This window comes from Podarcis liolepis (assembly GCF_965112155.1).
Source record: "Podarcis liolepis genome assembly, chromosome: 3".
NCBI classification, from domain to species: domain Eukaryota; kingdom Metazoa; phylum Chordata; class Lepidosauria; order Squamata; family Lacertidae; genus Podarcis; species Podarcis liolepis.
In genome coordinates, this window is record NC_139557.1 from 106,427,381 (window position 1) to 106,444,657 (window position 17,277).

General features: G+C 45.9%; 1 protein-coding gene across 2 annotated transcripts in view; it reads right to left on the bottom strand.

Moving 5' to 3' along the window:
- Positions 1-16,153, bottom strand: part of TTL (tubulin tyrosine ligase) — a 31,275-nt gene extending 15,122 nt beyond the window's left edge. For both annotated transcript variants that reach the window (XR_014523582.1, XM_083494697.1), the window contains exons 1-2: positions 15,302-16,153; positions 2,209-2,287 (exon numbers count right to left, since the gene is read on the bottom strand). Coding sequence is in view for 1 of the 2 variants with exons in the window: in XM_083494697.1 (XP_083350823.1) it covers positions 2,209-2,287; positions 15,302-15,458 (236 nt within the window). In the remaining variant the exon portion in view is untranslated. The remainder of the gene's footprint in view (positions 1-2,208; positions 2,288-15,301) is intronic.
- Between the last annotated feature and the right edge of the window lie 1,124 nt (positions 16,154-17,277).

A 17,277-nucleotide genomic window follows, 5' to 3' on the forward strand; every position in this document is an offset into this window, starting at 1 on the left:
GTGGCCACTGTCACATGCTGACAGCTTCTGATTTCATTTAATATTCTAATTTTCTGAGATTGTTAATTTGGAGTTTTCATCAGCTGTATGCCATAATCATCACAATTATAACAAATAAAGACTTGACATATCTCGCTTTGCATGTCATGAGTCTATCTCATATATTAGTTTCACCTTTTAAGTTGAATTACTGAAATAAACGAACTTTTCCGCAATATTCTAATTTTCCGAGTTTCACCTGTAGGAGCCACAGGTGAGAACTGAGCGCAGGGTAATTTTCACGGTTTTCCGAACCCTGGCAGGGTAATTGCTGAGCATCTTTACTGAGGTGGTTCGGGTCGGAATCTAGGAGGATTAAGATCAGTTTTGGTCCTAGAGTTAAACTGAGATGCAGTTGTAGAAGAAGATACTCTAGTTAATTCCAGCTTGATTTCTAGCACTAAAGGGCAAGCGGAATATAATTTTGCAAAAGGTCAATCAAGAGATGTATCTTGAAAAGGACACACAACTATGGCAGAATCGCCCAGTAATTTATTTCGCCTTCACAAGAAAAGGTCAGGGTTTTAAAGGAAGGCTCATTTGAAATTAACGAGTCACACAGCCTCAAGGCTTATCTCCATATGCAAATAAAGGCAGCATGAAAAGGCCTACAGTATGCCACTATATAAAGGAAAAGGACCCTTGGGCGGTTAAGTCCAGTGAAAGGTGACTATGGGGTTGCAGCGCTCATCTCGCTTTTCAGGCCAAGGAAGCCGGCGTTTGTCCACAGACAGCTTTCTGGGTCATGTGGCCAGCAGGACTCAACTGCTTCTGGCACAACGGGACACCGTGACGGAAACCAGAGCGCATGGAAACGCTGTTCACCTTCCCGCCACAGCGGTACTTATTTATCTACTTGCACTGGTGTGCTTTCGAGCTGCTAGGCTGGCAGGAGCTGGGACAGAGCAACGGGAGCTCACCCTGTTGCACAGATTTGAACTGCCGACCTTCTGATCGACAAGCCCAAGAGGCTCAGTGGTTTAGACCACATCAAAAGGAGCCCTCAAGCATCTTTCACACAGAATCAGAGTGGCGTGTCCGGCGGCTTCACGGAAATCACGCTAGATCTGAAAGCGGCTCGCCAAAGGAAGGCTTCAAGTCATAGTACCATTTCTTATTTCAAAGAACGCTTTGTGTTTCATATTCTTACAAATTGAAAGGAACAAATTGTGGGATCTGCTGCAGGGGAAAAGGTGCGATTTGTTGCTATTAAGAGGAAACAGCAAAAAGGGAGAGGGGTGAGCTTGAGTTCACGGAGGCTTACGAAGTAATAAATTTGTTGAGGGCAGCTCTCATGTCCCATAAGCACAAGGATTTTCTTGCACAAAGGGACTTTCCTCCCTTCCCCGAATCTGCTCCATGGGATTTGGGGAAACACAGAACAGAACAGACTTAGGGCGTGCGTAGGTGGAGGAAGTCCCACTACACAAGAGAAAAGCCTTGCACTGACTGTACAATTATGGGGTGCAAGCTATAGTCTTTAAGGTGCCACAAATCTCTTTGTTGCTTATACTACATTTTGCATATCTATCAAGAGATGTATCTCGAAAAGGACATACAACTATGGCAGAATGGCCCAGTACAGTGGTACCTCGGGTTACAGACGCTTCAGGTTACATACTCTTCAGGTTACAGACTCCGCTAACCCAAAAATATTACCTCGGGTTAAGAACTTTGCTTCAGCATAAGAACAGAAATCGTGCTCTGGCGGCGCGGCAGCAGCAGGAGGCCCCATTAGCTAAAAGTGGTGCTTTAGGTTAAGAACAGTTTCAGGTTAAGAACGGACCTCTGGAACGAATTAAGTTCTTAACCCGAGGTACCACTGCAATTTATTTCGCCTTCACAAGAAAAGGTATGGGTTTTTAAGGAAGACTCATAACACACAGTAAGGAACAATGATTATAAACATTGTTTTTTGGAATACAAATGTCAAGGGTGTAAATATCCTAGGGGTAAGATTCATGTCTGTGGCAGCCCAGTGCAAGGACTTCTGCTTGCACAATGGGAGTTTCTCCAACCTCTCCTCCCCTCGCGTGCCCCCCCCCCCCAGTACCCTGCATCTAACTGCCCTCTCCCATGTAACTTCAGGGGGGGAAATGACAAAAACGTGCTGCACAGGATCCCTTATAACCCATAGTTACAAGAAAGCAAATAAACAGCCGAACCTACTTCACTAAAGAAGCTTTGCGGCAAAGCTTATCAGCTCCTCTGTAATAGTTCACCAGCTGCACAAGTCCAGGTTCGTGACCTACAAAAGAGAAAGAGAGAGGTTTTGTTATATCTTAACCTTTTCTTTTTGAATTTGGAAGTGTACATGTATGCGCACGAAAAAGGTTTTTTTAAAAAAGAGATCAACATTTATCCAGGCAAATGATCTCCCATTTTGTTTAGGCGGAAACACAGCTCGGTGGAATGCAAAAGTGAAATTTAAAATCCCAGCCATTTTGCTTGTGCCCAAGCCTCAAGGAAATACAGTGGTACCTTGGTACTCGAACGGCTTGGCTCCCAAACAATTCGGCTCCCGAACACCGCAAATCCGGAAGTGAGTGTTCCGGTTTGAGAACGTTTTTCGGAAGCTGAACATCCGACGTGGCTTCCACTTGAGTGCAGGAAGCTTATGCAGCCAATCGGAAGCCGCGTCTTGGTTGTCGAAGGGTTCCGGGAGTCGAATGGACTCCTGGAACGGATTAAGTTTGACAACCAAGGTAGCACAGTAACATGTATTCTTTTGTACTTAAATACACATTGCTGAATGGCAGGCTGATGACTCTTCCTGATTTCATTTGGGGTTGCGAACAGGATGTTTTGGACTTCAAATCCCTGACCACTGCTCATGCTGGCTGGGCCAGATGGGAGCTGTAGTCCAACAGACATCTGGAAGGCAGGATTTTGGCTTCTCCTAGGCTAGCAAGTGGCATTCTAAACCCAAGCTGCATGACCATCCCTGAGTTAATAACCGCAGTTAGCACCAAATCAGAAGTGCCACCTTCCTGAAGTGGTATAAGCAGTCATTGTGTGAAGAACAGAAAACCCCCTCACCCCATCATTGTGCGGCTTAGAAGATAGGGTTCTTATCTCTTTACAAATCCACGAAGACTGAAGTCTCAGGTACACATGCAGAAGGTGGAGGTGATTATATAACATATATAAACGGCCTCGGTCCAGTATACCTGAAGGAGCGTCTCCTCCCCCATCGTTCTACCCGGACACTGAGGTCCAGCGCCGAGGGCCTTCTGGCGGTTCCCTCACTGCGAGAAGCCAAGTTACCGGGAACCAGGCAGAGGGCCTTCTCGGTAGTGGCGCCCGCCCTCTGGAACGCCCTCCCACCAGATGTCAAAGAGAACAACAACTACCAGACTTTTAGAAGACATCTGAAGGCAGCCCTGTTTAGGGAAGCTTTTAATGTTTGATGTATCATAGTATTTTAATATTCTTTTGGAAGCCGCCCAGAGTGGCTGGGGAAGCCCAGCCAGATGGACGGGGTATAAATAATAAATTATTATTATTATTATTATTATTATTATTATTATTATTATTATATTTTACACAGGGAGCATTCACAAGTGTGATTCCCCCCCCCCCATCCCCATCCCGCTTTCAGTGTGAAGCAGTAGTTCAGAAGCGGGGAAACAAAATGGTCAAGGGGTTGGAAGACAGGTTATGACATTTAGAGCTTTCTAGTTTTGAAAAAGGTGCAAGGGAGGAGATAGAGGTCTATACAATTTGGCATGGCGTAGATAAAGCGGACAGGGAGAACTTATCTACCCAGTCAGATCTGAAGGTAGGCAAACAATAAGTCAGGTGAGCCAGGCATAGGCAATTGCCCTAAATTTGGGTTAATATTGCCACAGTGTATTGAAACAAGCCAGCTTGATAAACCAAGGTTTGAAGTTGCCTCATTCGAGTAAAGCTTCTGGGTTCAAACTTGATACTAAACTGTGGTTAGTTAAAAACAGAGCTGGAGGAGGAAACAGGGAGCGTATGGGGGCAAGGCTTAACCCTGGCTCATTCGCATAACAATATAAGGTCAAAGTGCAGCCAGTGTATGAGCTAGGAATAATGAAGGTCAATACATAGATACGGACAGACAAGAAGAGATGCATTAATGTGTGCCATGCTCACGTTTACGAAGAAGCCAATTTGGGCATATGCAAGAAGAGATTTGGGCATCCTTACATCTGATAATACAAAGGCTGTTATTTCCCAGACAGACTGCTTAAATCCCATTGCCTTCTGTGAGACGTAAGCAGCTTAAGTCGTTTCCAGACCTACACAGCAAGGGTCAGCCGACGTCAGGCTTACGGGATCTACTTTCTTTTATACTACAGCCCCAAGATTCGCCAAGCAGACCCTGGTGCAAAATATATTCAGAATTAAAGAATTCAGAGCTCAGGAATCTGTTCTGAGTTTCAGAACTGAACGCAGGCCAGTCCTTTCACATAAAAACCCATTCCCATGCTTTCTTCTGTTCAGCAGTTCAACTGAGGGTAGCTGGGCAGTAGTTTTTGCTGGTATTGTTAAATATTTGGAAGGCAGGATTTCCCCGTCTACTACAAATCACCCAGCGATCTACCTTTTGCCTAGAGATGAAAGAGAACTTAGATTCAGTTCACACTGGAAGGCAAACCTACATAATTTGCACTTTCCAAAGCAATTTGAGAACTGAAATACAGCCAATCCTTGAAATTCACTCTTCGATGAATTTTGCAATGAAGTTCACCAGCTGAGCAATGCATGCAGAAACAAACACGAGCGCTCCAATTGGAGAACAGCCATTACAGAAGGCATTATGAAGAAGCATGAACTCAGGGTGAAAGGGAGAAATGAGCTAAGAGGAAGGCACGTTTGGCAAATCTTCACCATGATAAACTCCCACCTAGAAACCTATGTCCCCACTGTGGAAGGATGTGTGGATTCAGAATTGGCCTCTACGGTCACTTACGGACTCACTGTTAAGACCACATTCATGGAAGACAATCTTACTCGGCTGTGAGTGACCGCCGAAGAAGATGACAACAGAAACAAACATACTATGGCAAAGTGTGCATAATAATTCTTTCTCCATATATAATGCATTTTATATGTTATTTCCACTAACATACAAAATGCATTCTGTTAGGTAAAACTGCTTTGTAGAAATGTCTATCTTGGGCAAAATTGAATCATTAAATGTGTATATTAAGAGAAATTAGCAGATGATTAAAAAAACAAAACCACAAGCTGATGAATTTTTATGGGAACGTTAAACGAAGATTCACAAAGCGATGTGGAAATGTAATAAGAATAATTTAATAATTTAAATAATTCTCTGTACGGTGTGCAGTGAGCAGAACTTCAGCCTGGAATAATGAGCCCTGACTTCTTCCCTACCATGACTTAGGCTCCATCTGCACTAGACATTTAAAGCAGAACCATTCCACTTTAAAGAGTCATGGCTTCGCCCAAAGATTCCTGGGAACGCTTACAGGTCCCCTCACAGAGCTAAAATTCTCAGAATTCCCTGGGAAGAGGGAAGGATTGTTAGATCACTCTGGGAATTGTAGCTCTTTGAGGAGAATATGAGCCACCACCCCCCCACAACTCTCAGCAAACTACGCTTCCCCGCGTTCTTTGCAGGACTTCATGCCTGCTTTAAGTAATAATAATTTAATTTTTTAAAAAAAATTATACCCTGCCCTCCCCAGCCAGAGCCGGGCTCAGGGCGGCTAACACCAAGAAAATCACAGTAAAAACATAATAGAGGAAAAAGAGGGGGGGGGCCAACAATTTAAAATACAGGTTAAAATGCAATTTAAAATGCAGCCTCATTTTAAAAGTAGCCGATAGATCAAGACCATAAGGGGAGGGCAACATAAGGGTCAGACTGAGTCCAAACCAAAGGCCAGGCGGAATAGCTCTGTCTTGCAGGCCCTGCGGAAAGATGCCAAGTCCCGCAGGGCCCTAGTCTCTTGTGACAGAGCGTTCCACCAAGTCGGGGCCAGTACTGAAAAGGCCCTGGCCCTAGTTGAGACCAATCTAACCACCTTGCGACCTGGGACCTCCAAAATGTTGTCATTTGTGGACCTTAAGGTCCTCCACGGGGCATACCAGGAGAGGCGGTCCCGTAGGTATGCGGGTCCTAGGCTGCATAGGGCTTTAAAGGTCAAAACCAGCACCTTAAACCTGACCCTGTACTCCACCGGGGGCCAGTGCAGTTGGCCGTTGAATGTGATCCCGCGGCAAGGACCCCGTAAGGAGCCTCGCCACGGCATTCTGCACCCGCTGCAGTTTCTGGGTCAGCCTCAGGGGCAAGTAGTACAGTAGTGTGTGGGAAAATGTTTGTACTTTAAATGTACGGTGCAAATGGGGCCTTATAGGATGGGAGGAGCTGTAACTCAGCAGTGGTAGAGTACATGCTCTGCATGCAGAAACAAGTCCCAAATTTAATCCCAGACATCTCGAAACAAACAAAAGAAGAATCGGGTAGCAGGTGACATAGAAGACCTTTCTTCGCTCCAGCTCCCTGGAGAACTGCTGCTAGAATAACATTACTGAGCTAGACGGACAAATAGGCCGACTCTGTGTGCATACGTTATACAAATGCACATTTGAAACATCTAGAAATGCAACAGGATCACATCTGAGCATATTTAAAAAGAAAAAAGTGGTGTTTTTTTTTTAAAGGTGGAGGAAACACAGAAAGTAGTGAGAGTTGGTGTGAACTGTCCCAAAGTGTAAAACTGCATGAATGTAGCTTTTCAACTGACCTCGGGCGAACTTTCACCGGGCTTCTCATGTATAATGCATGATGCTAGTATCATAATAGCTTCTCAATGGATGAATTGGTCCAGGCTCTTGTGCGATATTTGCAGGCCCCCACTGCACAGTACATTGGGCATTAAAACCGGGCTTAGCCACGCCAAGGTTTGATGACGTTTAAGAACCTACAGTGGTACCTCAGGTTACATACGCTTCAGGTTACATACGCTTCAGGTTACAGACTCCGATAACCCAGAAACAGTGCTTCAGGTTAAGAACTTTGCTTCAGAATAAGAACAGAAATCATGCTCCGGTGGCACGGCAGCAGCAGGAGGCCCCATTAGCTAAAGTGGTGCTTCAGGTTAAGAACAGTTTCAGGTTAAGTACAGACCTCCGGAACGAATTAAGTACTTAACCCAAGGTACCACTATATAAAAACAATTCCAAGTGGGGAATGCTTGCGAAAGTGAGGCAGGCCTAGGAAAATATTCCGAAAACGCTAGCCTCCCTCATCAAATGTATTCACGTTGAGAATTGTATCAAAGACCATTGACAAAGGAGATTCAACAGAACTCTTGGCTTTCCTCCCCACAGATGGTGGTGGAGGGCGATAAAAAGCTCTTTTTTATGGCAACAATGGGGGCATTGACAGAGCTGAAGTACTGGTGCTTAAAACAAGGAAGAAAATAAAAAATACCCAACTGAGCCCACACAGTAGTTATCCAAGTGTTTTTAATTGCCGAAGGAGAGGCGGATCTTAACAAGGGTTTCTGTGAAATCTGCCTTTGGGTTTAGCTCTGCACGAGGCCGGATGTCAATAAGGGTTATTAAACTGTTAGGGTAGAACTAAACTTGGACAATCACGAAGGAGCAAAAACGGAAGATGGCGCAGCAAGTGAGGAGAGTAACGAAATCCAGAGGCAAATCTGCAGAGTTGCAAGGGAATCATCTCAGGCTAGATAAGAAGGAGAATCTTGGATCTCTAAAGGGACACAAAGTTCAATTTAAGATGCTGTTTAACATCTACATGAAACCTGTTGTCCCAGAAATGGAAGCAAGGAAAAATACCGACGAAAGACAAAATTAATGGACTACGCAGAATTGGATAAAATGACAGGAAGGATTCGAAACCTGCGGGACCAGAGATTTACAGAAGATTGGAAGAAATATACGAACTATTTGAAGAGCAATTGTAATCAACAAATTACGCTAGTAGGACTACAAGAAGTTTTGTAAGGAGAAATATATGAAATATTGCAAAGAAGAGAAAGAAGAGAGACATTAGTTATAATATTTAAATGTAATCGTGAAAGTAAGAAATGTAAATTAGGTGACAAGATTGGAAAAATTTCAGATGTGATGGATGGAAGTCAAAAAAAGTGTATAAGATATAAAAGTATGTTTAATAATTGTTGAAAATGTTATGTTAAAAAACTAATAAAAAAATATAAAATATAACATCTACATGAGTACGTTGCCAGCAATAGGCTGATGACACACAGCTCTATTTCTCCTTTACATGTGCAGATGTGAGACACGGGTAGCTCAGTTGGGTAGAGCATGGTGCTGGTAACGCCAAGGTCACAGGTTCGATCCCTGTATGGGATAGCTGCATGTTCCTGCATCGCAGGGGACTGGATGAGATGATCCATAGCAGGGGTAGGCAACCTAAGGCCCGGGGGCCAGATGTGGCCCAATCGCCTTCTCAATCTGACCCGTGGACGGTCCGGGAATCAGTGTTTTTTTACATGAGTAGAATGTGTGCTTTTATTTAAAATGCATCTCTGAGCTATTTGTGGGGCATAGGAATTCGTTCATTTCCCCCCCCCAAAATATAGTATAGTCCGCCCCCCCCCCAAGGTCTGAGGGAAAGTGGACCGGCTCCCTGCTGAAAAAGTTTGCTGACCCCTGATACACAGGTTCCCTTGCAACTCTACAATCTATGATTCTATGATTTAACAAACTGAAGCTCCATCCAAATAAGATTGAGGCACTGCTAATGGAAAGTAGTTACTGCTAGTGGGGGTACTTATTGTAAATTGCCCTGTGATCTTCGGATAAAGAGCAGTATAGAAATAGTAATAATAATAATAATAATAATAATAATAATAATAATAATAATAATAAATCCATTACCATCACTTGAGCTCAAGGTGGCCTCAGTGGCCCAGAGTGCCTTCCATCAGCTTTGGCTGGTGGCTAAGCTGTGCCCATATCTAGACAGGGATAGCCTCACTTCTGTTGCCTATGCTCTGCTAACCTCTAGGTTAAGATTACTGCAATGCATTATTCGTGGGGCTGCCCCTGAAGACAGCTTGGTGCAGAATTCAGCAGCCTAGTTGCTCACCAGGACAAGACGGTTTGAGCATACAGTCATACCTTGGGTTACAGACACTTCGGGTTGTGCGATTTCAGGTTGCTCGCCACGCCAAACCCGGAAGTACTGGAACGGGTTACTTCCGGGTTTCGGCGCTTGCACATGAACTGAAGCGCTAAATCGTGCTTTGCACATGCGCAGAAGCACTGAATCGCAACCCGTGTGTGCGCAGATGCGGCTCTGCGGGCTGTGAACGTGCTTCCCACACGGATCACATTCGCAACCCAAGTGTCCACTGTATTAGACCAATTCTGGCCAGACTGCACTGGCTGCTGATTAGTTTCCGGGCCCAATTCAAAGTGCTGTTTTTAACCTATAAAGCCTTAAGTGGCTCAGGACCTCAATATCTCAAGGACCACCTCTCCCCATAGGAATTGACCCGGACCCTGAGATCATCCTTTGAGGCTCCTAGGTGACCACACAAGAACGCTTCTGATATATATCTTTAGGTGCCAGGCAATAACATTCATCGTCTCCCAAGCGCTTTGGCTAATTAAACAATCAATGGCCTTTTAAACTGTGTGCAGGGGTTATTGTTTTTGTTTGCTACTATGGTATATATTTTTGTGTTTTTATTTTCCAAACCACCCTGTGATGCTTGGATGAAGGGCGGTATATAAATTTAATAATAGAATAAGAATACTACATCTGTCCACATCTGTTGGAGAAGCATATGGTACTCTATTTTCCTGACTGTCCGGATATCTCTGGTTGTTTCCCTATCCCAGTATAGCATGTTGTGTTTCAGCCTCTGATATCGGGTAAAGCAGTCCTAAGTGGGGGTGGATACCCCTTAACCACATTAATAATTCATTCTCTCTCTCTAATTACATCCAAGTTGAACTTCGTGTTCCATAGAGATTTATAGATTCCGCTCCTCATCTAAGCCCAAGATTCCCTTGAAATTATGCAGAACTTCCATCCGGATTTGATTACTCTTTCTTCACTTGCTGTGTCACCTGCCTTTCTTCCTCCTACACGATTTGTCGAAGATTAGTTTCATTTGTACGGCTTAATCACGTATCCTGACATCTGGCCTTGCACAGAGCTGAATTTAAAGACAGATTTTTCAAGGCAACCCTTGTTATAATCAGGGGCTGATGGGAATTGGAGTCTGACAACATCTGTGAGGCGGTGCACTCTATACCCTCAGGCTCAAGAAGTGAATCTGAGCATGGCTAAAAACAAAAACAACCACTCTGTTACATGCAGCTAACATCAAAATATAAAATGGGGGGAGGGGGGGATAGCAATTTTAATATTATTATGTCAATCAATCATACATCCCTGTTGGAGATGCTTTATAGACCATGCTGGTGCAAATTTCAAACAGAAGGGGTTCAGCAAAGGAAAGGAAAGTGATTAAACCATTTTTAAAAATAGTATTGTTTACTGCTGAAAATATGAGTAAAAGGAATGTACTAACATATGAAATGAAGACCCTTGATCATTCTGCTTGACCTCCTCTGGACGGACTCCAGCTTGTCAATATCCTTCTTAAATTGTGGCATATTCATGCAATCACTTAATGCATTGTTTAAATATAAAGGTAACAAGGTAAAGGTAAAGAGCTCCTATGGGGGGTGGCGCTGTGGGTTAAACCACAGAGCCTAGGACTTGCCGATCAAAAGGTCAGCGGTTCGAATCCCCGCGGCGGGGTGAGCTCCTGTTGCTCGGTCCCAGCTCCTGCCAACCTAGCAGTTCGAAAGCACATCAAAGTGCAAGTAGATAAATAGGTACCGCTCCGGCGGGAAGGTAAATGGCGTTTCTGTGCACTGCTCTGGTTTCACCAGAAGTGGCTTAGTCATGCTGGCCACATGACCCGGAAGCTGTACGCCGGCTCCCTCGGCCAGTAAAGCGAGATGAGCGCTGCAACCCCCGAGTCGCCCACGACTGGACCTAATGGTCAGGGGTCCCTTTACCTTCTAAAGGACTCCTGGACAGTTCAGTCCAGTCAAAGGCGACTATGGGGTTGCAGTGCTCATCTCGCTTTCAGGCCAAGGGAGCTGGCGTTTGTCCACAGAAAGATTTCCGGCTCATGTGGCCAGCAGGACTAAACCGCTTCTGGTGCACGGAGGACTGTGACAAGTGCCAGAGCGCATGGAAACGCCGTTTACCTTCCCGCCTCAACGATACCCATTTATGTACTTGCACTGGGATGCTTTCGAACTGCTAGGCTGGCAGGAGCTAGAACAGAGCAACGGGAGCTCACCCTGTCATGGGGATTCGAACTGCCAGCCTTCTGATCATCAAGCCCAAGAGGCTCAGTGGTTTAGACCACAGCGCCACCCCTTAAATATAAATAGCTCTCAAGTTCATAGGTCGCTTTCTGCCATATGGCCTTCAGAGCAGCTGAGAATCGTAACAACCTGAATTGCATGTACTGTTAGCACACTTTTAACGCTGCAGTGGCAAAGGCACATGCGCAGGGACACCTACAACTCATTAAGATAAATCCAACAAAAACACCCAGAGCATTTAGGGAAAGCGCACTCCATTAATGTGGCCTGGAGACAAACTAATAACGATGAGGTTGGCACAAAGCTGATGTTAAGCAATCTCTGTCGTTTCCTCTAGTCAAAAGCTATGCTACCACATTCTGTTCCAGCAGAAGCTTCCAAGCTGTCTTCAAGAGAGCTCCATGTTAAGCGCCTTTCAGGAGTCAGGTTTATTGCTTTGCCTGCAAACTCCCACTTGATAATAGAGTTATACTGTACTTTCTTCATTCTTTTAACCCAGTCTTCCCTTCTATACTGCTGAAGCACACAACAATGTAGCCCTGTTGGAATAGGATTTGGGCTGGGAAAAGTCCCAAGGCTCCAAGGCGGATCTTTCATTTGTTTATAGTTGTGGTATCCAGAACTTTACAGAGTGCATCAGCTGAGAACCCATCAGAGCCAAGAAAATCAGCACTGGTTCCTGAAATCTGGACATGAAGCTTTCTGCTAATGCAGTCCATTAGCATTTTATGCAACCATCCTTAATTGCTGACTCATGTGCCATTATCAATCAGTCCTAACTTCCTTTGTCTGAATTGTTGCTCACCAGTCCTGCTGCCTGGCCAGCTATTCTGACTTTGCATTTTGTTTGCAATCATTCCATCAGTAACACTAGCACAAAAGCAGTTGTAGCTTGGTTGGACAGTGTTCTCGAAGCTACCAGCATGAGTGTGACCAAACTGTGGGAGGCAGTGGAAGACAGGAGTGCCTGGCGTGCTCTGGTCCATGGGGTCATGAAGAGTTGGACACGACTAAACAACAACAACAGTTTTGCAGAGGTGTCCAATCCACAAACAGGATAAGACACACTTCTTTCCTTCCAGATAGAAGGCCACACGAGGTGAGTTATGAGAATATCCTCCGTTAGCTGTCCCGAGCTCTGAAACTGTCCTTAATGCAGACCAAGATGGAGGTACCATGTCTGTGTACATGTGATCAATCTAGATGGAGAGGTACAACCTATCTTGGATGGGGAACTCCTTGAGTTGGTCCTAGTTCTTGGGTTCTCCTCGAGTTGGTGCAGCTGAACCTGGCTATTCTTACTCATGCATCAGTTAAAACAATTACTGAGATTCATGATCCACACAGGAGATGAAATGGCAAAGCAGGGAGCTCATAACCTTGGAGAAGGACTTCTGTATGTTGGGAGCAGAGCAACTGCAGAGCCTATCCTACTGTCACACTCCCCTCAAGGTTAGTTTCCATGACGTTTACATTTCCGTAGGATTAGTCTGCAGTTGGAACATATGGATTTGTTTGGTTTGCTTAAATAATGATCCTGTTCATGTACCCATGAATGTACCCAATCCTATACGCACTTACTTGGGAATAATCCCATTGACTAGACATACATAGGACTGATTATTATTATGACTGCCCATTTATCTCAGAAAGAAGCACACGGCTCAGTGTGTGATCTTCTACCTTGTAGGGTGGCAGAAGGTTGGGACTCTTCTTTCCTAGTTTGATTTTCTGAAAAACTTGAGATTAACAGAATCGTAAGAGGCGAAGGAATCCACCAAGTTCACCAATCCAACTATCTAGTGCCAGCAACCCAACATCCCTAAAGGGGAACCATCCAGCCTCTGCTTAAAACCTTCTCATGAGAGCAAAGCCATCCACCTTGTTCCAGTGTGCAGCATCAAGAGGTTCTTCCTAATACTTAGCTGAAATCCCCTTTCTTGCAAGGATATTGCAGAGTTGGAAAAGGTTCAGGAAAGGGCCAGCAAAATGACCAAGGGGATGGAGAGACTCCTCCGTTCGGGAAGGTTGCAGCGTTTGGGACTTTTTAGTTCGGAGAAAAGAAAGAGGTGATAAGATAGAAGCTTATAAAATTCTGCATGGCATGGAGAAAGTGGGCAGAGAATTTTTTTTCTCCCTCTCTCGTAACACTAGGACTTTGTAGGCATCCAATAAAGCTTAATGAATGTTGGAAGATTTAGGGAAGTACCTTTTTGTGCAGTGAATAGTCAAATTATGGAACTTGTTCCTGACTCAGCCTTTTTAGCTACTGACTCATGCTTAGCTTCAGGCCTACTAGAATCCTTGATGCACTTTCCAATGCTGTTATGAGCAAGCCATTTCTGCAATTCTTCCCAAGTACAATGCACTCTATGGTTTGGTTTTGTTTTTAATTCCAGGACTTATTCCATCCTCCCAAAGCTCATCCTGTCCCAAAGTCAACCAATGGAGCTTGTCCTTCGCCATGTGCCTTCCAGGTATTTTGGACTACAGTTCTCTCTGGGGTTGTCGTCACTATTCCTACATCCCCCTAATGCTCTCTCTCCTCCCAGGAATCCATCTCTCGAAGACGCCAACTGTTCTAAAAGCACATTATTCTCTCTTGGCTGAACATGCTCAAATGTCTTGTCTGCCTGACTCACAAGAGTCCGCAAATGGCATTTTAAAAATAACCCCACTGAAGAAAATAAAGACTATTACACAAAATTAAGAGGCAGCACAGAAATTTGCAGTGTCATTCGTTTTTGTTCACATAAATTATTATTATTATTAGAATTTATATACCACCCTATACCCAGAGGTCTGTGGAGCAGCTTTCGATGTGGATCAGCTTTAAAGTTAGTCAACCAGTAACTATGAACAACTCAAATAGTGGAAGTTAATGAACTAAACTCTTTTTGCCAAGTGTTTGGGTCTTTGTATTAAAGATATAACAACATTTTAAGATTCATCCGTCTTTTGCGCACAGCTTAATTACTATTTCCAACTTAGGAAAAGTCCTTCCCATGTCACTTCAATAAAGGGCACTCTTGTTACTTTTATCATCAACAATGACACACACACAACAACACTTTTGCTGAACACTTGGGAGATCCAGCAGTCTTTTTTAAAAAATGGTCAAGGTACAACAAAGCCTGCCAAAGGGCAGTTTGCTGGTGATCTGTGGTTGCTTCTAACCACAGTCTAATATGAAAAGGCAAAAATGACATTTCGGTACCTAATAAGGGACTGGCTGCCATATACGGTAAGTTTGCTCTCCAGTGGTTCCTTTGGAAGTGGGGCAGAAATCTAAGTATTCCTATAGAAATGTGATTTTCAGAGATATGTTGTGATTGAGACCCAACCAAATGCATCATTATCCTTACCAAGAGGAGCACCCCAGTCCAAATTAGTTTCACAAGTGCCGCAATCCTTTGGTTCATTAAAAAACACTGATAACAAATATATCAGGAGGTGAAGGTACTGTACAAGGGATGCCAATTTTATGAGGTTGTGCCAGTACAGTATATCGTTTACTCCAGCTACTTTCTGTCCTCCAACCCCCCCACGAAAAAGCTAATCCCCAAGCGGACTTGCCAAACAGTCAAGTCACCCCCTGGTTGCAGTAGCCAACACCCAAGTCTAGTTATATGCGCCACGAGCCAGACAGACCCTCTCCTTCACTCTCTCTCACGCCCCTCCTCTTGTGCACCCAAACTTAAGCAGTTGCATACATAAGAAACAGGTCTAGGGGGAGGAAACCCGGCGCCGTATTGCTTCGAACGCAGCCGGCTGCCTCCCCCGCGCGCCCATTCATACAACCAAGCGCAGCTTTAGGAGTGTTGCGCGGAAACCTGATGCTCGAGAGCGCAAAAAAACCCAGCCAGCTCGTTTGCCCGGATAACTGTCGGCCCCATCGCTCGCTTACCCAGTCTCCCAAATGGCAGCCTGTTCCTTTCCCCCAGCATGAGGTTAAACCTGGGGTTGTCCCTTTTCAGCCTCTTCCATTGTCCGGTGGAAAGCAGGATTTTGGAGACTTCCGCGTAGACGCTGCTGTTCTCATCCCGTGCCACAAACGTGTACATCTTTATATATGTATATATTTAAAAATGAACCATAAATAAATAAATAGAGGCGCAAAATGCGCCGCCACTCCCCCGCCCCACCTGGCCGGATCAAAGCGCAAGCCCTGGACCCATGGATTAAAAAGGCGTGGGGGCCCCGCCGTCTCTTAGCCCCCCCAAAATAAAAACCATCCAAACCGGCATTGCAAGAGACGTATCCACCCTGCCGGGCTCAAAAACGAGTTAGGGGCGGCGGCGGCGGCGAAACCGAGAGGACGCAGCGAAGGAGGCTTGCCGCCGGGTCTGACTCCGGTTCCGCGGCACCGGGGAGGGTGGCCGGGGGTGGGATCCGGGCGCGCGCCTTCCTTGGATCAGAGCCCGGGCACCTTCCCTTCGAGCGCTGGACTCCCGAGCATTTCCTGGCACCCCTTCCTACATGCTCGCGAGGAAGGCGCCGAAGGCAGCAGCAGGAGCCGGATCAAAAAGCAGCGGCCAAGCGGCCCCCGGGTCCCTTCAGCGATCCCCGGAGGGCCATGGTCACCCCTGCGGAGGAGGCGCTCTCAGAAGCCCGAACTTTCACTGCCGCTTGCAGAGAGGCGCACGCCTATCTCTGGAGGAGGAGGAAACGCCTTCTGGGAAGACCGAGGCAGCCTCTCCCCCTCCGGCAGCGTCGGCAGCGGCTCCTCTTCCATCTTGGCTCCACCCCGCCGTGATCCGGGGCCGCGGAGCGCAGGGGTCAGGGAGCAAAAGGGGGCCGGGCTCCGGAAAAAAACGTCTCGCCGCGGATCCCCGCCTGTCCTTTCTGTTCCCAGAACTCTTATCAAACTCTTTGGGTGCGATTGATTCGGAGCTGATTCGGTGTGTGGGTGCGCGAGCGTGTGTTTTCGCTCCGGATCAGGAGCGCAAAGGGGGCCGATTCTCTGCGCCGGTTCGAGAGGAGCCGTAGCAGAGGCGCGCAGCGTCTCCAAATATGTGCCCTGCGGCAAGCTGGATACAGACAATGGGGTTCTGGGCCCTCCTCGCTGCACACGCATCCTCTCTCTTTCTCACACGCACGCCTAAAAACGAGCAAACCCATCATTGTGCTGCTACCATCAGTGGCTGGCTGGATAATCTCATCCAACTCCCACAAAATGTTATTGTTAAATTTGCATATCACCCTTCATCCAAAGATCGCAGGGCGGTTCACAACAGGACTGGGATAGTGGCCTGGGAGACCTCCGTCGGTACAGTACGAGACTCAATCTTAGGGCCGTGGGTTCGAGCCCCACATTGGGCAAAAGACTCCTGCATTAGGGGGTTGAACCAGATGATCCTTGGGACCCCTTACAACACTGCAGTTCTAAGATATAAGAAAAATAGAAAACGAAGATACAGAATGCATGGCAAAAATAAACCCACAAACACTTTTTAAAAAGCCATAGAATCAGACAGATTCCTGGTTGGAAGAGACTCGTTTCTGCCTAAAGATAATGTAATGAAGGTGCCAGGCAGGCCTCTCTGGGGAGAGCGTTCCACAAACGGAGCCACTGCAGAAAAGGCTTGTTCTCATATTGCCATCCTCTAAGGGACGCGGGTGGCGCTGTGGGTTAAGCCACAGAGCCTAGGACTTGCCAATCAGAAGGTCGGCGGTTCAAATCCCCGCGACGAGGTGAGCTCCCATTGCTCGGTCCCTGCTCCTGCCAACCTAGCAGTTCAAAAGCCCGTCAAAGTGCAAGTAGATAAATAGGTACTGCACATTTCTATGCGCTTCTCTGGTTCACCAGAAGGTTCTGTACGCCGGCTCCCTTGGCCAGTAAAGCAAGATGAGCACCACAATCCCAGAGTCAGCCATGACTGG